At 44.0% G+C, this 24,006-nt stretch overlaps 1 protein-coding gene across 1 annotated transcript in view; it reads right to left on the reverse strand.

Annotated features, from left to right (window-relative positions):
• Positions 1 to 24,006, reverse strand: part of RNF213 (ring finger protein 213) — an 81,306-nt gene that overhangs the window by 56,085 nt on the left and 1,215 nt on the right. Inside the window, exons 2-12 of the mRNA XM_044982090.1 lie at positions 20,841 to 21,034; positions 17,680 to 17,808; positions 14,680 to 15,402; positions 13,428 to 13,609; positions 11,061 to 11,219; positions 9,787 to 9,983; positions 8,857 to 9,146; positions 4,541 to 4,809; positions 3,322 to 3,540; positions 1,797 to 1,995; positions 170 to 225 (exon numbers count right to left, since the gene is read on the reverse strand). Coding sequence (XP_044838025.1) covers positions 170 to 225; positions 1,797 to 1,995; positions 3,322 to 3,540; positions 4,541 to 4,809; positions 8,857 to 9,146; positions 9,787 to 9,983; positions 11,061 to 11,219; positions 13,428 to 13,609; positions 14,680 to 15,402; positions 17,680 to 17,808; positions 20,841 to 21,034 — 2,617 coding nt within the window. The remainder of the gene's footprint in view (positions 1 to 169; positions 226 to 1,796; positions 1,996 to 3,321; positions 3,541 to 4,540; positions 4,810 to 8,856; positions 9,147 to 9,786; positions 9,984 to 11,060; positions 11,220 to 13,427; positions 13,610 to 14,679; positions 15,403 to 17,679; positions 17,809 to 20,840; positions 21,035 to 24,006) is intronic.

Genomic DNA, 24,006 nt, shown 5'->3' on the forward strand with positions numbered 1-24,006 from the left:
CCCCCAAAAAAATCAGAAGAACCAGGGGGGTTTATGGGCAACTTACGGTTAGGTAAGAGAGCTAAACTGCTCCAGATAGAACCTCACACTGAAGGGGAGGCATAGCGCAGTGTCAAAGGCAAAAGGGGAATTAGGCGTTAAGAAGAGTGTACTGAAGTCTTTCATTTACCTGTGCTGGTTACGATCCAGGACATGCAACAGCGTTTCTAAAAGTTTCTCTACCATCTAGGAAAGACAGACACAACATTCTAAGCATCCACTTTCTGCAGATCAGGTCCCTTTAGGTTTTTCATGTTCAGCATACAAAACCTGAGCCACCCAAGATTAATCATCACTTCTGAAAATGTTGGTCCCTGACTTTTGAATTACACCCATATGGTAAATCCAACAGGAGGAAGGAGTAGATTTAGTAGTTTTCATTAACCTTTTCAAATGTGTGACGATAAACTTCATCTTTTCCTCTGAACTACAAAGCAGGGGCAGGAATGACCCTGAGGCAGTATGGCCTAGAGGCTAGAGCACTGGACTGGGACTGCAGAGACCTGAGTTCTACTGCTGGTTCTGCCCCTGGACAAGTCACTTCATAGAATAGAATCATAGAAATGTAGGGCTGGGAGGGACCTCAAGAAGTCATCGAGTCCAGCCCCCTGCACTGTGGCAGGACTAAGAACACCGAGACCATCCCTGACAGGGGTCTGTCCAACCTAGTTTGAAAAGCTTCCAATGACGGGGACTCCACAACCTCCCTTGGGAGCCTGTTCCAGAGCTCAATTGCCCTTATAGTTAGCAAGTTTTCCCTAATATCTAACCCAAATCTCCCTTGCTGCAAATTAAGCCCAAAACTACTTGTCCTGCCTTCAGTGGACATGGAGAACAATTGAGCATGGTCCTCTTTAGAACAGCCCTTAATATACTGGAAGACTATCATCAGGTTGTTCCTCAGTCTTCTTTTCTCAAGGCTAAACACTCTCTGTTTTTTCAACTTTCCTCATAAGTCAGGTTTCTAAAGCTTTTATCATTTCCCCCTCTCCGTGCCTCAGTTTCTCCACCTGCAAAGCATTCTGAGAGCTACTAATGAAAAGTTGTATCTAGGGACTATCCCTAACTTCGCTGGTTTCTGCAACAATCATTTTAAAAAAATCCTGCAAATTAATATTCACAAATTGCAGCCATATTCTCAGTCATTTTGCAACTCCACAGAAGGTCCAGATTATTATTATTTCTGCCAAGGCTAAATAGATTTGCATAAACACCACATCATTCACATCTGTAAACGTACGTTTTCTACACCATCTTATCCACTGTCCTGTTTTATATGAATACAGATGTACTGTAATCAGCATTGACATGGAATAAAAATAAAAAATAAATAAAAACACACACCAAAAGGTGGCATGTCAAATGCAAAAATTACCAATCTTGCAGTGAGCAACATATATTCATTTAAACTACAGGTCAACATTTTTCAGACAGATGCAGAATAATATATCAAAAATTGATTTGTTCCACACTCTAGCTAGATTCTCAGTATCCAATTCAAGTCATAAGGCCTGGAGAGGAAATTCAGTACTCTAAGAAAATAATCTTCTCCAACCTTTTTATGTCCCAGTTCATATAATCCAGAAATGACTCCCAATAAAGCAGTTAGGGGCAGATTTTCAAAGATATTTAGGTGCCAAAAGTTGAAAATAGCTGCCTAGTGAGATTTTCAAAAGCTCCTAAGCAGGTTAGACACCCAACTCTCACTGATGCCATTGACTTCACCATTACTTGGTTAAAATAGTCAGAAGACAAACCTCACAACTGTGCCATGTAATGCTGGTGTTCTGCAACCTGTGATAAATTCCTAGAAGACAGTCCAACAGCTCAACAGATAAATCAGTCAAAAATTCTGCCAAGTCCCCCAGAGGCAGCAGGCTGATCCACGACCTGACTAGTGTTGGGTCCACTTCCATCAAGTGCTTCTTTCCTTTCATCAGCTGCAGCAGGGCCCTTCTGGACAGGCAGAAAAAGAACAAGGGGGAGGACGGCTGTGAATTAGACAGAAGACTGGGATAGCACATGGAAAACTAACAAAAAGAGACGTCTCCTTTGGACTCTGGTGCCTCCTGCATTCAAACCTGATGTCAGGGAGAATTAAAAGGACACACTATTCATACACACACTCTCTCCAAAAACAGGTACTTTTATATTTGGGCCAGATTCTGTGCTGGGACCCTGGGAAGCGGCTCTAACTTATGGCAGCCTTACTGAATACTTCTGGGCTGCTCCACAGCCCAGAACTGCTGGAGCACAGAACGGTCCAGCCATTCCCCACTCCCACTCTAGGAACACCCCTGTGCTGGGAGCTGAGAAAGGACTGCAGCCCTGGGCTGCGTACATCAGACCCATATTGCTCCCACGTCAAAGAATTCCCTTGGGGGCCCTTCTCACTCCTTTATGGCACTAGAGCAATATACAGGGCCCAAAGGAGGGAGGGGAGACAGAATCTGGCTACTAGTGGTTTACATGAAATACATTTTAAACAGCATTTAACTTTTCACACTAGCAGGGAAAGTCTGCTCAGAGCCTGGATTGACCACTATGGCACCCAATTTAACAGGGATAGTGCCGGTTTCATCCCCTTGGCAGGATGGAGTGCAGCTCCTCCTGCCCTTTCTTGGAGATTTCACAGCAGCAGCTCCCTCTTTACACTATTATGCACTGTCAGACACCATGCTTTTGCTAACAGCACTGGAAAAAACAAAAAACACACAATTCCAGCATGCACTGCAGTTACATTCAACATCTTACACGTCAAAATGTCAAAAGGACTCATGCACAGTTTTCTTTCTTTTAAGCTTATTTAATTAGAACTCACCAAAAAGTATCTGAAATTGTTAAGAATGTACATTTGTGATGCTTGAGTTGAGCACTAAGATAAAGAAATCCTCTGAGAAATTAAGACTTCTATTTTATAGATTATGTTTCAGTCACATGAGATTTAAAGCAACCTTGACAGAAGAACTTAGAAAAATCAGGATTTCTCCAGACAGGCACTATTAGATATCAGAGTCACCAAGCTTACAACATTCAGTTCAATGCATGCATGCAATGCAGATACTTTGCCTTCTTCTATATTCCCCATTTGGTAAAGTGCACTCATGGACTTTCAGCCTAAAACATTAAGAAGAATAAAAGATGTATTCATATACCCCAAACCACTGACGGTGATGTAGTCAAGTGTTTAGCTAACTGAGCTAAGCAGCCAACAGTTTTAAGCAATGGGGACGTCATCAGTGGTAAAGCACTTCAAAAACAAAGTAACTCTGGAAAACTCACTTCTTATAAGACTCCTCCTGTTTCTTCCTGAACTCAATGAATGGAAGACCTTCCAGTCCTGCCCAGATCTCTTCAGATTTAAGGTGACTATCCACCCTCATGCCTTCATCAAGGTCAAAGGAAGCAGTGAAAAAGTGCAGAACAGGGAGGATACACACCCACTGGTCAACTTGCTCATCGATGCATCTCTGGCACAAGTGGCTCAAGTACTGTTTCATGCTAGAATGGATAAGAGATCACCCATGTTAGGAATGGCTAGTATGTTTGTCACACAGTTTTGGGCACAAAAGTAAAAATATCAGAGGCGCTGCCTGAGCAAGTTCATATTTACAAATGACATTTTATTATATCAGCTTGCAACCACCTCCTCAGAAGGGACGTACAAGTGAAGGACTGGAAAGAGGCTGTAACCTTGTCTTCACTTCACAAAATCTGCTGATAGGACTATAGTTGTGGAAACTGACACCTCCTATCCCAATTACAATTGAAGAACAGAGGCAACGTTTTACTACACATGTCCGTGATCACTATAAGTATTTGAAACATCTCATGCAGTAAGTGCCAGCTTGAAGGCACTGGGATAGCTGGCTCCTTAGACGGAAATGTCTGAAGACAGGGGTTGAGTATACCATTCTGCAGAAGGCAGTTAATAAATAAATGAGTCTGTTGACTATCTATCAAAGGACTTTCACAGACAACAAATGCTGAGAAATGGGAAGAGGGAGGAAACAGCCCCTGAGAACCAAATCAGATGGTAAAGAATAAACTTCCAAACCATCTTCAGGCCTTCTGTAAAATGATGTTAGTCTGTGCCAAATTTCCTCCATTCTGCAACCAAACTCTGGGTGGAGTTGGGCATGTCATTGTGTTTATCAATGCATATAGCCACTCTATCTCCAACCTCCTCATGCCCCCAAAACATCTTCCACACACAAAAAAGACCCAAGCTGATTGAGAGGATTTATAAAAACTGAGGGAATTAGCAAGCCAGTTTTTGTTTTTGTTTTTATTAAAAATACCACAGCATGACTGTTCTGCATACCTTGCTGACTGATGCACACTTCAGTCCCATCCAATATAGATAAGAAAAGTGCAAGAGGAATATGCATAGTTAATACTTTTAACCAGAGGCAACCATTTTAATAAGTTTAGTCATTCCACACATCCACTAAATGCCACACTCTCACCTTACACACCCCAAAACTGATAAAATACCTACTACAAAACCACTGAAAACACTTCCTTGTTATGATTCATTTCATGGAGTAGGATTCCTTGTGGCTTCTGCTCCAAACACAGGAGGCTGCATACCCGACTCAGGTCCTCTTTGTGTGTTGGAAGTGCATAGCATTCACCCAGCATAACACTGATCAGCCCCAGCCCCAACCGGCTCGTCACGGTCACATCCTCGGGTGGCGCGTTAGCGCTGTTCTGATCAAGCAATGGCTGAGCTACTTTTCTCAAGTAGTTCACCAGTAACTCCTTCACCTAAAACAAAGAGGAAGGGGGAAAAAGGCACATAATCCAACTGCACTGATCAACTTTTTTTTTTAAAGGGGTCATTTCTATCTCTTTCCCACTATTCCTCAGATACCATTGGATACCGTTCCGATAGCTATCAATGATGATTGGCTTATTGCAGGGCAAAGGTCTATTTATTGCTGCTTATGATGCTAGAAAGGAGTGTTTGGATTTTCATCATGCCTGACCACTGTAGATGGATGCCGAAGTGACACTGGTTAGATAAAGCCATCTTCCACACCACCAGAACTGAACCTTCCAGAGTCTGTTGCTCCTAAAGGCACCACTCAAAGTTTCTAGGTCTCAGAACAGAAGAATGGCCACACTGAGTCAGACCAATGGTCCCTCTAGCCCCGTATCCTGTTTTTCAACAGTAGCCGGTGCCAGACGCTTCAGAAGGAGTGAACAGAACAGGGCAATTATTGAGTGATCCATCCCCTGTTTTCCAGTCCATGTTTCTGGCAGTCAGAGGTTTAGGAACACCCAGACATAGGGCTGCATCCCTGATCATCTTAGCTAATAGTCATTAATAGACCTATGCTCCATGAACGTATCAAATTCTTTTTTGAACCCAGTTATACAGCAGCAAGTTTAAAACAAACAAAAGGAAGTATTTTTTTTCCACACAACGCACAGTCAACCTGTGGAACTCCTAGCAGGTGGATGTTGTGAAGGCCAAGACTATAAACAGGGTTCAAAAAAAGAACTAGATAAATTCACAGAAGATAACTACTGATGGACTTATTAGCCAGGATGGGCAGGGATAGTGTCCTTAGCCTCTGTTTGCCAGAAGCTGGGAATGGGCAACAGGGGATGGATCACTTGATGATTCCCTGTTCTGTTCATTCCCTCTGGGGCACCTGGCATGGGCCACTGTCGGCAGACAGGACACTGGGCTAGATGGACCTTTGGTCTGGCCCAGTCTGGCCATTCTATGTTCTTATTCCTACCCTGTGTTTAGTATTTACTATCCATGAGAGGACCTTCCTTCTTATCCCATGACTGTTTATTTTGCTTAAGTGTCTTTGGTGTGGGACCTTGTCAAAGACTTCCCAAAGGTCCAAATAGACGATAACCACTGGATCACCTGCTTCTGATGTACTTAAAACACACTTTGCTGTTAGTATGAGGGCATGCATGTCTACACTACAGCCCTAAGTCAACCTATGTTAGATCAATTTACAGCCACCGCAGTAATTACTGTGGTGGCTGACGTCCATGCTACCCTCCTTGGGTCGGTGGTACGCGTCCTCACTGACTGAAGAGGGACAGTGTGGGGTGCTGAGAGCCCTCCACAAAGTTGCCCACTGGGAGCCCAGCACCTCCCAACACACACACACCTCCCCAGCTCTCACCTCCCTGCTCCCGGCAGCTGCCCGGGCTTCTCGGCTCCTTGAGCGGGGAGCTTCTGGGCAGTAGCTCGGCTGGGAATGGGGAGCTGGGGGCAGCTGGGCTCTAACATGGAGCTGTGAAATAGACAGATCAGCTGTTGGCTGTCTTGTCAACACAGACACCGTGTCACCCTAACTACACCAACATAAGCCCTACACCTCTCGTGAAGGTGGAGTTATGTCAGTGTAATAGGGCACTTACATCGGCAAGACAAGGCTGTAGTGTGAACACCGACATAATCAGGTCGATGTAAGCTGCCTTATGTCAACCTAACTGTGAAATATAGATCAGGCCTTAGGTCTTTTACTAGTGCTCTTCACATTCTTTTTTGGCCTATATTTTTACACTTGACTTGCCAGAGTTTATGCTCCTTTCTATTTTCCTCAGTAAGATTTGACTTCTAATTTTTAAAGGATGCATTTTTGTCTCTAAGCTCCTCTTTCACTTTTTTGCTTAGCCATGGTGGCATGTTTTTGGTCCTCTTACTGTTTTTTCATTTGGGGTATGCATATAGTTTGAGCTTCTGTTAGGGTATTTTAAAAAAGTTTCCATGCAGCCTGCAGGCATTTCCTCGTGACTGTTCCTTTTAATTTCCATTTAGCTAACTTCCTCCTTTTTGTGTAGCTCCCCTTTCTGAAGTTAAACGCTACTGTGGTGGGTTTCTCTGGTGTTTCCCCCTCCTACAAGGATGTTAAATTTAATTACAATGTGCTCACTATTACAAGCGGTTCAGTTATAGTCAGATCTTGGACCAAATCGTGTGTACCACTAGGACTAAATCAAGAATTGCCTCTCCCCTTGAGGGTCCCAGGACTAGCTGCTCTAAGAAGCAGTCATTAATAGTGTCTAGAAATTTTAGTATCAGAGGGGGAGCCGTGTTAGCGTGGATCTGTAAAAGCAGCAAAGAATCCTGTGGCACCTTATAGACTAACAGATGTATTGGGGACATAGTCCCAGTCAATATGGAGATATTATAATAAACCCATTATTATTGGGTTTTCTGTTTTTGTAGCCGCTCTAATCTCCCTGGACTTTTCACAGCCATTGTCTCCATCTTGGTCAAGTGGTCACTGGTATATTCCTGTTGCTCTACTCTGATTATTCAACCATGGAATTTCTATCCATAGAGAATCTATGGAACAGTTTGATTGGTTTAAGATTTTTTACTATCTTTGAATCTATGCTCTCTCTCACATATAATGCAACACCCCCACGAGCCCAACCTAACTCTATTATTCCTATATACTTTGTATCTGGTATACTGTGTCCCATTGATTGTCATCATTCCACCAAGTTAGATCAATATCCTCATTTAATACCAGGCCCTCAAGTCTGACGTGAAATATTGCTTCACTGGGCATGGAAAACCCCTTCAAGCCTTGGTCTGCCTTTAGGATAAGTGTACATATTTAAATTTTTTAAAAATGCAGCTTAGGCAGCATGTTCAGCTAGAGGAATTGTTGTCTACCAACCCTCTCTGACAAAAAATGGAAGGGGATTGCTAAGCTCTAAAGGAAGCCACCCACATCTAGCCCCTTCATTAGGGGGAAAAAGAATAAAAAGGGAATATAGACTTGACCCAAAATCCATTCAAATAGATGATTCTTTCCATTTACTCAAATGGCTTTTGGATTAGGCCTCAGATGGGGAAGGGATCCCAAAGACAGGTGAATGGTGGAAGAAAAAAAGTAAGAAGTCATTTTAAAACCAAACACTTTCTTAACTCACCAGAAAAAGAAAGTTAAGTACTTGGTTAGAGCCTGGACTCCGCCCCACCCCCCCAACCCCCCATCCCCCCCTTGTCCGGAAGATCTGTGGAGGGAGAGCTTTAAACCCTAAGGAGATGGTGAAGTATTCTATGAAGACTCCTGGTGGCAGATTATGGACTCCAGAAGAAATCCAGTCCAATCTAACTCAGTCAGATGTGAAAATTTGGGATACAATATCCTCATAACCCAGAGTGGGTCAGGCTTGGACTAAAAATAAGCACAGAGAAAACCTAGTGTGCCAAAGAGAGATATGGTAGCAAAGACTTAAAAAAATTGTTTACCAATATTTTTACTCAGGAAATAGTCAGGACATGTCTATATGCAATACTGGCACCTCTCTGAAGCCAATATTTTGTGCTCCAGGATCTCAAAATTTAAGTATCTAGCTGTTATGGTTGCAAAGATGACCGCACAAACGTGAGCCAAGTGTAATCGACACTAGATGTCCAAGTCTACAAAGAGCCTGGGACAACAGCTCTGAGATAAGAGTCGTACGGTTTATCTCAGTGGGGTGTTAACTCAGGTGCGCAGTGATAATTTAAATATTAACATTGTTAAAGCCAGTAAGTACCACACCCCATGCTCTGGCTCCATTTGGTGAGCAAGTATTGGTGCACTAAACCTCATACTGCAACTAAGGCCAAAAGTTCAGGGAGTAGGACTTCATGCAACAGGAAATAATAAGTGTCACATATGGAAACAACTCACCCCATCACACAACAGAAAATTATCCATTATTTCCATCTAAGGAGGCAAAACAGACTAAGGATCTCAATAGCAAAGTTAAAATTGCTTATTTAATAACTGGATTTCAACCTCTTCCCCAATACGCTGTCAAATGTAATTAGAATACCTGCTTTTCTCCAAACTCTAGCAATGTCCATTCCTTCGGCTGTCTCTCATACACCATTGGCTTCGTAGTCACTATGTAAAACTGATGCAACTGGTTGAGAAAGTTCTTCATGTTGATGTTGGTCCATGTGGTGAGGATGCTGAAGATAGTCTCTAGCATAATTTTTGCTGCTATCTGCTTCCCTCTCTCAACATTTTTCTTCCGATCATCCCATCCAACCAAACTCATAATGCGGCTCACCAAACCATCATGGGGTTTAGTACATACTATATCATCATACTGGTGCCAATCTAATAATTAAAAATATATATATATTTTTGTTGGGGTTTTTTTTGTTTGTTTTTTTAAAAACACATTTAACTTATAAGACAAGAAGCAGGTGTTTCAGTTTCTCTGCTGCCTCACATACCTGGTAGCAGACCAGCACGGGACAGGTAGTGCACAGGACACTGGAGTTGGATGAAGGAGACCTACGTTCTGTTCCAAGCTTGGCCACAGGTCACTTCCCCTCTCTGTGTGCGTTTCCCTTCCCACCCTTTCTTTGACATCTCCATTTAGATTCTAAGCTCTTCCAGGAACCAAGTCTGTCACATCTGGTGTGACAACTTTTTATTGGAATGTTGGCACTTCAAAGGCAGCAGCACAGACTAGCAATTACATTTCAATAAATACGACATATGTACAGATATACATGTGTTAAATGTGTGAATCAGAGGCCATTAAAGATAAATGATTTATGTTAGATGATTTCATCAAAGTCTGTCCTTCCATATTTCTACACAATACCCCAAGCTTTCTCACATGGTTTTTTTTGCCTGGTGTCACTGATAAGGCTGATTAACATCAGCATTGTCTGGCAAATAAGAGATAGCTAAACATGCATAATTATGATGAAGACTAAACAGTCACACATTGTGGAAATCACCTTACCTCCCGAGCTAAGATAATTGGATTGTATGTATAAACAGCGATTCACAATCACTCCTTCTGGGCTAGGTTTGTAAATTAATTCATATTCTCCATCCTTGCCACGTGAAATAAAATATTTGTAGGGAAATTGTTTATTCATGTTGTCCTTGGAAATAGTCACACAACCCTCAATGAGGAGTCCATGCTCTCCCAGGTCCCTGTTCAATACAAAACAGCTTAACAGCGGCAGCAAGCTCAGACAATAGGCAAGTCAGACAGTGGTTGCTCTAGTACTTGCTATCCTCCCCAACTGCCATTTTTTATAAAGAGAGGAAAGACTTAAAATGATCCCCCTCTTCATTATACGTTTGATATTTTGCCCCAATACCCAACTAAACGGCTGAGGAGGGCACAACTCTGAATTCAGCCAAAGAGCACATGCACAGGTCCCGGCAACAGAAATTAAATGTGACAACTAGACATCTCAGATTTGCTCCCTTTTCCCAAATAAGGGCCTCAGAATCATCAGAGCACAGTGCAGTTTTGTGTGTACCACTCAACCATCCAGTGGGCTATTATTATTATTTATGTTAGGTATATAAACATATTCACTCGCCTAGCAAATACTTCTGGATTGACCCATAATCAACATATTTCTTTTACGTTCTATGGTGCTGGTTTCTCTCCCTCCTCGACTGTGGCTCCCACACATACAGACAAGCTCTCAGGGCAGGGACTGTTTTTGTTCTGTGTTTGCACAACACCTAGCACACTGGGGTCCTGGTCCCTGACCAGGGCTCCTAGGAGATATGATCATACAAGCAAACAACAAACATCACTGTGAAGTAGTTAGGGTTCTCTCTCTCACACACACACACACACACACACACTTACAAAGAACTGAAAAGATAAAGCACTTAACAGTATATATCATGAGCTCTTTAAACACACAAGCACACACCTTATCATTACCACAACTACCATATACCACAACCTTAACTCTGCCCCTTTCACCACTCACCCGTACATTATTTTTCTTTAACACTAGTAGTCACAGATTGGGGGATGGAAGAGGACGACTAGGTGATAGTGTTGTGAGAGGGTAGTTTGATAAAGGCTTGTGTGCAGGAGGATGGTTAAAGGTGACAACAGAAGGGTGGCAACTCTATGGGAAACCAAACAAAAACTACCTAGAAAATTCAAAGGACCTAATTAACTAACTGAAATTCCAAAACTGACTGACCACCTACTGAATTAAAATTAAGCAGTGTTGGAACTTATAGAAAAGTACTTACTTTGTGCAGGTCAACTCACAGATGTTATCCTTCCAATTCAAATATCCTGAAATGCCACGTGCCTTGATGAAAACTTTATGCTGATCAGGATTTAGCTTAAAGTCTTTAGATAATATTGCATGGAAATACACTGTGACACCCTCTCCAAGATTCACCTGACTGTAATGACAGAGAAAATAAAGTTAAAATACTATTTAAATATTTTGTGTAATTTAACAAAATGAATTCATGAAAGCCAACAGCTGTTTGTTTGCTTGCATATTTGTAGCAACTCCATGAGTTGCATTAATACCAGTTTCAGTGCAAACTCCTCCCCACCTGGCCAGATATGAAGGCCAATACATAGTATTCTCCGAGCAAAGTGAGCATTACATACAAAGATAAAAATTAGGAAAGAAACTTTCTATAGCCAGGTCTTGAGAGAGAGAACACACTCCTGTAACCTAACTAGTCACTGTCTGATGGCAAACAGTCTGGGATGTAACCTCTGATTACTCAGCAGTGATTATATACCCACATTTTGGATGCAAAATATTGCTCCCAGGAAATACAGCAAGACCACTTCTGATGAAGCAGCACCCTCAAAAAACTCTCATACCTCTGGTCAGGGTTCCCTCCCCACTCTGAACTCTGGGGGACCTGCATGAAAGATCCCCTAAGCTTATTTCTACCAGCTTAGGTTAAAACTTTCCCAAGGCACAAATCCTTCCCTTGTCCTTGGATGGTATTGCTACCACCACCAAGTGATTTAAACAAAGATTCAGGAAAAGGGCCACTTGGAGTCCGTTTCCCCAAAATATTCCCCCAAGCCCCTTCGCCCCCTTTCCTGGGGAGGCTTGAGAATAATATCCTCACCAACTGGTACAATGTGAGCACAGACCAAACCCTTGGGTTTTTAGGACACTGAAAAAAAAAATCAAGTTCTTAAAAGAAGAATTTTATTAATAAAAAAAAAAAGTAAAAGAATCACACCTGCAAAATCAGGATAGAAGGTAACTTTACAGGATAAAAAAAAGATTTAAAATACAGAGGATTCCCCTCTAGGCTTAGCTTCAAAGTTACAAGAAACAGGAATAAAACTCCCTCTTAGCATAGGGAAAATTCACAAGCTAAAACAAAAGATAATCTAACGCATTCCTTGCCTTTACTTACAATTTTTGTAATCTTAGATGCTCATTTCAGGTAGGTTTTTAGGAGATGTTTTTCCTGCCTGGTCCCTTTCTCGTCCAGAGAGAGAGCGCAAACAAAACTTCTCCCCCCTCTGCCATCCCCCCCCAGACTTGAAAGCATCTTCCTTTCTTATTGGTCCTTTTGGTCAGGTGCCAACCAGGTTATTTGAGCTTCTTAACCCCTTACAGGTAAAGGAGGGATTTCAGGCTAACCTTAGCTGTATGTTTATGACACCTCCTATATCCCTACGTTGCTCTGCATCATTCTTGACCCTGACATATTTCTCTTTCCCTCATCTCCTGCTCTCTGCAATCTGCCAACCACCGAACCACGACAATGTTGCTGTTTGCCACAGCTTTGACTGCCTGTAAGGAAAGAGTCACTGGTGCCTTCATCCACTCTCACCCTGACAATTGCAATCCTTTCTATCTGGACACCTCAAGTCCCAGCTGTCCAGATTCTTGCATGTGAAGAATAATGCTACTGCCCATTCCTTTTCATGTACCAAGAAATCTGACCACAGAACATCACTCCTCAAGCAACTTCACGGGCTCCCTATTGGTTTCATTGAAAAATCCACTTGAAAAACTGCCCTGCTTATTTAAGACTCTCTTCATGGACCACTTCCTGCCTACCTCACAGATCCTGTCTCTCTCTAATCACCTTCCTGCTAACTCTGCTCATTATCAACTGCCTCCTCCCTGTAATCTCACCACTGCTGGTGAGAGAACCCTTCCTCTGTAGCTTCTCCCATCTGGAACAACCTTCTCGTATCTTTCCACCTCACTGAATCTAAGGGCTGGTCTACAACAGAAAAATAGACTGACCCAGCTACGTCACTCTGAGCAAGGTAGTTAAGCTGACCTAAGTCCCCATAATAGACAGTGCTAGTTTGACAAGAGAATTCTTCTGTCGACCTAGCTACCGACTCCCACGGAGGAGGATCACCTACAGCAATGGGAGAACCCCTCCCCGTGGCGAAACTCCATTGAAGTGCAAAAGCAACACCCCCCCCCAAAAATGCAGCCACTTGGCTTGCAAAGTTGTGAATAATTCAAACACTAAGAAGCTTTTATTTTAAGCCTAGTCTATGCTGAAATGGAAGAGTACCCATCTAACAATTACCCAATAGCAGCTACTGGCTGATCCTCATTACTTTCAACAGCACTTAAAAAAAAAAAAAAGGGCATACTCTACCTTGGCTTAATTCTATTTGCATTGGCTTCCTGATTTTTCTGCTGCTTCTTGTCTTTCTTATTGCCTGAAACAACTGATGCATAATCTTCTTTAGGAGCTTCAATCGCCTTTGTTTGATTTGTCTTTTCCATTTCTTCGGGTGTCCCCTTTCTTGGGGTTCCTTTGGCTTTCGCTTCCATGTTCTGTGACACAAACACCCAGAATGAATCAAAAGCAGTGAACCTCAAAGACACGACTTTAATAGAAACCAACCGGATTTGTTCAAGGTAGCATGCGATATCTAAAGTATGATGTGGCATGTCAAACAACCCAATTCAAAACTGATTCAGTTGGGCCTGCGTTTAGTGTTCTGCACCACGGCTAGGTTCAGTTCCACAGACTGGTCAGTTTGTCACTCCCCAGGGCCAGAGGAAACGAGGGCGAATCTTCTGACCAACCTAACAGCCAGAGCTGCAAGAGTGCTCTGATCAGGTTTTACATGGAATCGAAAGCCAGTGTTGACTGGCAGAAGTCACCAAGTCATAGGTTCCTGGAGGAAGGGGTATAAAGGAAGAGAAAATATCTGCAATTCAACTGGTCCATTCTGGGACTGAACCCCACATTGAGAGGGGGTGTAAAGCCAGCATAATAAAGCAACATAGGCAATGTATATGCATTTCTGTAGTGTGTGGACTGTTCTGAGCATTGCTGTGAGATTGGGGAATGGAGGGAGAGGCGGGGACTGGACCATGAGATAAAGTTCAATACATAGTGTTTTTCAGGTTCTGTGGGGAAAAACTGACAGGGATTCTGAGCCATTTAACAGCTGTACCCGCTTCATTAACAACAGAGAGAAAACTGACAAGAGCAATGCTGAAAATTACACTCATTTCACTGAATAAAGTTCTGCTCAGAGATAAAGCTGAACCCAATGGGGGCTTTGGAGAGGGGAGGAGAAGACTTAACCCCAAGATGGGTTAGTAAATCACCCAGCAATGGAGAGTCACTTGGACTACCGTAGTATAGCTAGTCTTGTACTAAGGGCAACTCTTCCACCCCTGGAACTAACCAAAGGTGAACAGAGGAGTTCACAGATGTGAGACACACCTGTGCAAACAGACTGGCAAGATGCTGCAAAGCGCCCCCTACTTCCTCGGGTTGTTCGACTGGGGTGGCAGAAACGAACAGGCTTCATTTTACTGCAGTAACCATTTCAAAGTTCAAAAGAAGGAAACTTATTCCAACATAATCACATGGTTATTTGGCAGTTTACCTTTGAAACTGGAGCACTTGCTTGCTGCTTGCTCTCTTGTTCGACTTTCCTGCTCCGTGTTGTTTCAGCTTCAGGAAAGGAGACTTTCTTCTTCTGACTTTGATGGTTTGCATCAGAATTTGAATCCTTACTTGCAGGTGCTTCCATATTGGAGGAAAACCCTAAGGACACACTCTCTTCCTCTTTGGAAGCCAGTGCATCGCTGGCTCCCCCGGATGTCTGGGTATCTGATCTATTTCCTGAAGGCTGGTCAACTTCAGCGGGGCTGCTCTCTCTTTCTTTCTTGTCAGATCCTTTATTTTCTCTGGCCATTTGTCCATCACTTGGGGAACTTTCATCTTCCATCTTCTCTTCTGCAGCTCTGGAGCCTGCAGGCTGAGCAAGCTCATCATTGGTACCATTCTGCACTGACTGGTGCCTGGTGTCACTGCTGCTGGGATTGTCTTCCACAATCGTCTCTGGACTTTGACCCTCACTTCCCAAGGGGCATAAGGAATGGTCACTTTTAATCTGACTTTTGTTGTTACAGGGAGATGACTCAGCCTCTGCTTTGGCCACTTCATTCTCTTGGATTTGGCTTTCTTGGGTTGGATTTTTTGCACCAGCCAATTCTGAGCTCAAAGAAGAGTCCAGACTACAAGGTGCTGAACTTACAGAGGTCAAAGAGTCCTGCATCTCAGAGTCGGAAGGATTCTTCTTACTCTTATTCCTCTTTCTCTTTTTCTATGTAGGGAAGTAAAAAACACACACACATCCTCGCTTACTCATAGTGGGGAAATCCTGTATTCACTGCTTCCCTTAACATAGTTGGTATGTCCTCAATCCCTGTGTCCCTCGTAGGTGGAGACAGAATAACTGGTCCGTCTCTGTCATACTCCAACCCCAGCCCCTAAAACATCCTTGCTTATGCCATCACTTTCTGATTTTAAAGGCAAAGGGAAACAGGAGGGGGAAAAAATAAAATCCTACCTTAGTTCAGAGAGAAGGAAAATGCTTTGTGTGAGCTACTTAAAACTAAGCGAGTCCTAACCAAATTCTAAACTAGGTAACTGCATTTGACCTAAGCACTGCTATTTTAAGTGGCTACCTTACTCTTCCTGACTTCATGTCCTACACTCTTGCAGGTACAGAACCGCTGTTTTATATATATTCCAGCAGCTCAGAGGCTGCTACATTTCATGAATGAGGAAGGGAGTCCTGTATCTATGGTTGGTAAAGGTCTTTGGGGGAAAAACATCAGAATGAAAAGTTCTGTATAAAATGTATAATATTATGATGCCGTGAAAAGGACACTGTCTAAGCCTTCCTGCCAGCTTCTCACTTGCTCCATTATTACAGCTGGTTGTATTTACTAGAGTATTTCACTCTTTGGGGAAGGTGAAATCGAGGGTCCAGGCAATGTAAGGAGGGGGCTGTGTGTAGGCAGGAAAGGCTCCCTCCCCCACCTTCTTATTGATAAAGAAACCAAATCTGATACAAAAATTCTTAGAACAGTTTTAACTGCTGCTACCGCAAAGTAGCAGTGTCACTCTCACAAGTGTCAAACTAAAGAATTTTACACATTCTGTTCAATGCCCCCGACTGAGAATACGAAATAAAAGGCTCAGTTTCACAACACACAATAATGGTTCTGGTGAGACGAAAGTGCTTGGAGCAATGGAAGGGACACACTAGCTGAACGTGAGAGCGTGATATCTGTGGGCAGTGATGAGCTGCCAAAATCTTAACAACCGGTTCCCTATAAAAAGTTCTGATTTAAGGGAGGGGGGGAGCAGGGGAGGGGCCGGGGGAGACATACCTGTGGGGCCAGGGGCCCCTGCAGGGCCTGGGGTAAATTGCCCCACTTGCCCCCCTGGCAACGCTAGAGCTTGCAGCCCCCTCCCCCCTTCCCTTGCTGGCAGCTCAAAGCAGCAGGACAACTCAGGAGCTCAGCTGAGCTGCCCAGCTGCTGGCCATGCTGCAGCTCTGCGGGACGGGGGAAGCGGAGGAGGGCCCAGGGGAGACATCCTCGTGGGGCCAGGGGCCGCTGCAGGGCCCGGGCCAATTGCCCCACTTGCCCCCTCCCCTCCGGCCAGCCCTGGAGCTTGCAGCAGGACCCCCTCACAGGCCACTCAAAAAGCAGCAGCAGGACGACTCCCGAGCTCAGCTGAGCTGCCCAGCTGGTGCCGGCGGCTGGCCACGCTGCAGCTGGGGGGGAAGCAGGGGAAGGGCCGGGGGAGCCTCAGCCTCCCCAGCTGGGACTCCTGGGAGCAACAGGATGGTCCTTTGCCCACCTCCTGGCCCTTTAACAACCGGTTCTCCACGGAGGTCTAATTTTAGCAACCGGTTCTTGGGAACCTGTGGGAACTGGCTCCAGCTCCCCACTGTCTGTGGGTTTCCCTGAAGCCAGGCTCTTCCTGGCTGAGAAGCCTCTTACGGCCTCTTCCAAAACTGATTGGCTGGCTTCCTCACCCACCTGCCAGTCAAAATTATCAAACCCAGGCCAGATTCACCGTATTTGCTGGTTTTAAACTCAGGCAGGTGGGAAAAAAACCAAAGGTCTTCCCACCTCATGCTTCAGATTGTCACTCCAATGAGCATACAGCTGGGTCGCAGGTAACCAAGCGCAAAGAACAGCAGGAGAGCAATGGTGAATGTGGACAGACATGGACAGCTACTACAAAGCACCCTGTTAAGCTGGAGGCAGGAAAGACTTCAAGCTATGTGATGAAAGGAGAGAAACAACAAATCCATCCACCTCATTTGCCAGCACAGATTGTGACCAGAGACTGGTTCCAGATTCAGAACTCCGCCTACACAGGAATTACAGAGACACTGGCTCTGCCCAATGCCTCAGGCAGGGACCATTCAGGAACTGCTGACAGCAGTTATTAAGTTTAATCACTTCAGGCTGGCATCCAACTGCGGACCCAGAACAGACACCTGTGCTAGTAACTGGGGCTTCAGGGCGATGCGCTTGCTTAGGCTGCTCCGGGTAGAGGAACTACTCATGAGAGCTACCTGCTGTGGACTTGTAGGAGATGGGCTGCTATCCTCAAACTGGACTGGTTTCTCCTTTCTCCTCTTTCTGGAAAGGGGATTAGCATCATCCAACTCACTCCAGACTACACCGCTTGCAGCTTTTGCTGTCTGTTGAAAAATGGCTTCACTTTCAGAGAGATCAGGAAGTGAGATATAATCGCTAATCAATATTTATCTGTCAGGGGAGGGTGAGCAGTACTTTACACTGCAGCTTGCATTTGCAGCTTATTTGCAGCTTGCATTTTTAGTTTATGGCACGGGCAATTTTTAATAAAATTATTTCTCTATTTTCCCTACTTGAAACAAGTCAGATTTTCCTCCTGCTGCTCCTTATGATCGTTATCCGGCGAGTGCGTGAGACTTGGGGGCGGGGAGAAAGCATACCCTCTCCAACTACCACTTCGCTCACCAGCATGCGACACTGGAGAAGGAGAGACTGTGCAAGGAATCTGGCACCGCAGTCCCTACAGGAACCAAAGTGACAATGGAAATACGTGTATGCAGCGTTGTTGTAGACGTGTCGCTCCCATGGATTTATGGCTTATTATGGTAAAACAATCTGTAACTAACATCCCTTTTTATCCTATGACTACAGGGGTGTTAACAGAGATGGTGTCCCTAGCCTGTGTTTGCCAGAAGCTGGGAATGGGCGACAGGGGATGGATCACTTGATGATTCCCTGCTCTGTTCATTCCCTTTGGAGCACCTGGCATCGGCCACTGTCTGAAGATGGGATACTGGGCTAGATGGACCTCTGGTTTGACCCAGTATGGCCATTCTTTTGCCAAATGGGTCCAACGGTCCAGACTGCTCCGTGCCCAAGACTGATGGTGAATAATAGAGCTGAAGGGTCAAATGCTGAGTAGCTAAATTAACAAATGGACAGCTGAAAGACTCAAAGATAAAGGAAAAGGCTAAAACTCAAAAGAGGAGGAAAAAGTAACAGAATAATAATTCCAGGTGGTGGTTTGCCCTTTATAGGGCCTGAGCACTATCATGAATATTCATGCCAATGCCCAACCTTCCAGGCCCAAGTCTAACTTCCTCACCCACATAATATTGGGGTGCACTTATTCTGTAGCCTAACATATTTATACATATTAATGCCAATTAGCTCATTCTCAGACCTGCCACTTCTTGCCTGAACTGGTTTATGGTTGTTACATCCACGTTCCTGCAATGTTCCCTGTGGTCACTGTTTACCACTGAGTTCCGACTCCTACTCTTCAGTAGACATGTCTAAGAGCTTGTCTACATTACGGGCAGCAACTGATCCAGCAGGGGTCGATTTATCGCATCTAGTCTAGAGTTGATGGGAGAGCGTCAGCCATTGACTTTACTGCAGTGAAGACACCGCGGTAAGTGGATCTAAGTACGTTGACTTCAGCTACGTTATTCACGTAGCTGAAGTTGCGTAACTTAGACACGCGCGCGCACACACACTGTGGACCAGGCCTAAGGGGTGACTGTTAGGCCATTTATCTATGCCAAAGGTCACAAGCCTACTTCACCATACATATGCTAACTTGCTGAAACCAAATCATACAGGATACAGACCTGTGTGCTCCTTGCGTTACAGCCAAACACAACAGAGTAAACCAAACAAAATACTGGTTTGCTCGTTTGGTTGTAACTAATAGGCAGGATAGAATAAAGCAAACCAGCAGGCTAGCCCTATGGGCTACATTCCACATTGGATGAATTTCACCCTGCGAGTGTATTGCTCTCTGACCATCACAGAAAGCCCAGGTTTTAAGTGGGCAGTTCACAAGTCTCAGTGAAATTTGTTTAGCTGTTGTCATCTTCACTTATCTACATACAAAAATCACACTGCTGGAAGTTACAGCTTTAAAAACAACAACAAAACCCAAAACACCCAAACACACACCGACCACACCACAATAAAATTAGGGAACGTACTATGCCAGTGACAAAAATGCATAACTGTAGGTATTTCTGCCAAAATTATATTACAAAATAAGTTCCCTGTTCATCCCTCCACATATATTCTGGTGTATGACATTTCACACAATGGTTTATTGTCTACTGTTGTGTAAGTATTGTTTGTTGTATAATAATTTTGAGGCAATGTTTACCACATGAAGCTCCAATTCTTTGAATGAGATAAGTTACCATAAAATATTAATTAGAATCTAGAAAAATTCTGATGATGATAGAAACTTTACAGCTACTATGTTCAGAAGAGATTTTGTTAACTCACACAAAACTGAAGACAGAGGCATGTTGGGTTTTTTTTTTTAAATGTCTTGGGGATCTCAATTAGAATATTCTGGAATTTAATAAAGCTGTCAGCGTTATGAAGTCACCATTAAAGAAAGAGGCAGCTTGGAACAATTTTTTTAAGTCCTCTGCTATAAGTTGTGATAAAAGAGGATTTGAAATCCAAGTAACTCTGAGAATCTGTTTTCCCAAGCATTTAAAGTTTTCAGCAATATGAGAATCGGACATTAAAGGACTTGTATAGCAAAACCTTTCTCATGTGGACAATACCAGCAAAGAGTGCTATTGCTGGTATAGCTTCTTACACCAGTTCCCTGAAGAAAGTAAGCTACAGCGTCAAAAGCATTTTTGGCTGGCATAACCATGTCTACCCTAGGGCTTTTGTTGGTACACACATATCAGAAAGATCATATCCCTACGCAACATTATTATACTGGCAAAGGTTTCTAGTGCAGACCCAGCCTAACGTAGCAGCATTGGCTGACAAATCCCCTAACAAGCAGCTATCGACTTGGGACAGCCAGATTTCTAATCCTGAAGCTTTCCTGTGTCATTTATTGATTCTATTATTGCTGGAAACATAGTTAGGGGAAGCTGTATGATTCAGTATCTCAGCGACATACGCTGAGACACCATTTGCTACAAAATTGATGATATTAAAATATGTATCAGATTTCCTTTAAAAAAATGCAGTTAGTGGTTCCAGACCCTGAGCAAAAAGCATTAGTAATAGGTGCCTCATTCTGTAAATGAGAGAGAAAGCAGAGGAGTTATTTGCTTGGATCATGCTACTTGGCACCTGGTGTCCTTACTCACTCCAATACTGCAGGGAAATGGGAAGTTTCCTCAAGGTCTCTGCACAGTACACAGGCTGCACCAGCGCATTCCGACATACTCACTTTCTTCTTTGAGACACCGCTTTGAGTCCCCAAGCTGTGTGACAGCAGCTCTCCTGGCTGTCCCTGTGTTTCTTTGGTCAGTGGTTGTCCATCAGCAGCTGGCACTGAGAAGGCGCCCTCTACCTTCAGTTCTCTCCCACTCTCCACTTCCCACTCAGGGACTGGAGCTGGCTTTACATCTCCACTTCCTACAACTGAGAGAAAGTTCTCTATTAATTTTACAGGGAGGAAACAAGGAGGAGACAAAATGTAATTCTCAGCCAGAGTGGGGGAAAGGAAGACGGGAAATCACAAATGCTGATTAAATGCATTGACTGAGACATGACCATTGCTTCCACACCCCTTTCCGAAGAGAACACTGGAAATAACCTCAGCAGGGAGGAAAGGAGCAATTCTCAGCCCTAAACCAAGGTGAAGAGAGAAGGGCCAGTGAAAATGACTCAACTGGAAGCCCCACTCTCAGACCACTTGCATCACGTTACCAAAACAGCACAAGCTGCTGAACTTATACTGCCAGAAAGGAGATTAGAGAGGGCTGGTCCTGAAAGTATATTTCAGCGCCGAGGCTGAAATCTCAAAGCACCCCTTCCTCTGTTCAGTGCAGAAATATGCCCTCCTCCCCTGTCAAAAGCATCAGAGTTACAGGGCTGGCTGCACCTTCAAGCTAATAGTTCCAGCATTATCCCTTAATGACTCTTAAGTGTTGGCTGAGAGGTGGCTCTCTTTCTCCAGCCAGTCTCCTCCTTCCTGCCAACATGTCAGAGAGCCCCCTACTGAGTTAATGGAATACATTCATACAGCAGACATCCCAATAACCAGGCCAGCATACAGTGTCCATCAATTTTCACAGAGCAGCTCCAAATCTGGCACAGGAGGCACAGGAAGGGGAAAAGGTCCATAAGAAAGTCAGAAACATATCCGATGAAACATGCCATGATTTGCAATCAAACCAATCTGCGTGTGGATGACAGGGTCAGATACATGGCACAAGAAAACTCTTCAGAGCTCTCCTTTGCCCACACCTGCCATCCCACCACGCAGATGCTGCCACAGCATGAGCGCTGCAGGTTCCAGGGGAGGAACTGATTCTGGTAGTGGACAAGTAGTAAATCAACACTGTGACCTATACTGCCAGATACTTGCTTATAGCAGCTGTGTTTCATAGTGCTTTTGTGCTAACTTGTGTATTTTTCACATTTTTTTACCTGCCTTTGTTAGCATCATTCTAATCATCTTCAACTGCTCTCAGCTCCTTCCTTTTTGCTCCAGAAATCCCCACCACCACCACCCACTTTTGGCTTCCCATACATGCCATGGCTTTATGCAGCATCCTCTTGAGTGGTGCATTCACCATTGTATCACAGATGTTACCAGCTTCCTCCTGCATAATCCTCAGGGCAGACTTGTGGAGTGTGAAGTGAACAGGGCCTTGGTGTGCGCACGTGGGTATGAAAGGCAAAGCCAACAAAGCCCAAGAGCTTATCTAGCCCCACAAAGAACAGGAAGAACGTAAATAAATCACAAGAGTCAAAGCATAAAATCTCCTCCCCCTCCCCCAAAAAAACAACAACAAGGAAACAAGTACAATGCAAAAAAATCTACAAGTAAAATGGGGGTTTAAATAACAAATGTAATACAGAAGGTGGCCTGCAAAGGAGGTGGGATAGAAATCACAGTTGCGCCCTTGTTCGCTTCTTCGTGATGCATGAAGGGGGCCCAAAAGGACCTGAGAAACAATTCCACTTGTGTTTTACATCCCAAACAAGTCCTGTGCCTCTGTCTCGGCTGAAAGACTTGTTCTGTAGGGCACCTACCTCTATAGTAGTGTAAGTATCAACTTAAATCTAATCTATTTTGTAATGACTTTATACTAACAAGTATCAGGGGCAGCCGTGTTAGTCTGTAGCCACAAAAACCAACAAGGAGTCAGTGGAACCTTAAAGACTAACAGGTCTGTTGAGATGTCTTGAAGGTGCCACCGGACTCCTCATTGTTTTTATATTAACAGGATCTCAAAAGCAGCTTTGAAACAGTTTTGTCTTTGGACTTTGTTAGAGCAAGACAACCTTTCACTCACTTCACCTTGTCAAACCATAGGTGACAGTTCGGTAATTTCTTACTGTGGGTTGTGCGGCCCTACAGCCTGGCCTGTGCTACAGTTAGGTTGATGTAAAGCAGCTTATGTTGACATAACTCTGTAAGTATCTACACTGAAGAGCAGTTCCCACCAATGTAACTGGCCCACTATACCGACTTAATAACGCCACCTCCACAAGAGGCCCAGCGCCTAGGCGGATGTCGTTAGGTTGACGCAGTGTCAGTGTAGACGCTGTGTTGCTGACATCAACTGTTGCTGCCTTTCAGAAGACATCCAACAATGCCCCACACTAACCGTTAAATCGGTGCAAGCGCTCCTGATGAGGACGCGCACTACTGACACAAGGAGCATAGCATGGACATGCAAAAGCAATTTAATTACTGTGGGGCTGTAAGTCAACGTAACTTCAGTTGACTTAATTTTATAGTGCAGTCTTGCCCTAAGTGTCCTTGCTGAAATGTGAGGTTTGAATGAGTAAGAGGCACTGACAATTATGTAGGTCAAAAGGCAACAGGCTACAAGTCAGCTCCAAGGAAGTGGCTAGGCCTTAAGGTCCAGAGACCCATTTGTCAGTCCCTAACTATTAATCCAGATAAGGAGTTGTAACGGTTTTGATGGAGTCATCTCCTGTCGTTTCCCTGCTCTCGACTGCTCAGGAGAAAAAAAGGATTGTGGCCTCAGACACATGCAGTGGAGAAACGTCCGTTGGAGGGAAGGCCCCAAAAGTGAACCAAAGGTTAAGCTTGATCGTGCTCTACCAGGATTGCGCAATGCAGCTGCGGTGCGAAGCTGCAATACCCTGATTCACTTGGGAGATCTCAGGCAAGAGACTGAGGGGTATTAGCAGCTCAAATTGCAACCTCAAAAGTCCAGATAAATGAGCAAGCAGCGGTCTCAATCTACTTTCTTACTGAATTATTGATTTTAATTTATGCTGTTAATTCCTTGATTCATTCATCTGATCTCCACTGTAACTTCAGTTTAATTATTGCATTGTTTAGTGTTGTAGAGAAGTTACCTTTACATTTCCCTGTGTGTCTTCTCAGTACAATTCATAAAAAATACACT

Source organism: Mauremys mutica, chromosome 12 (genome assembly GCF_020497125.1).
Source record: "Mauremys mutica isolate MM-2020 ecotype Southern chromosome 12, ASM2049712v1, whole genome shotgun sequence".
Lineage (NCBI taxonomy): Eukaryota > Metazoa > Chordata > Testudines > Geoemydidae > Mauremys > Mauremys mutica.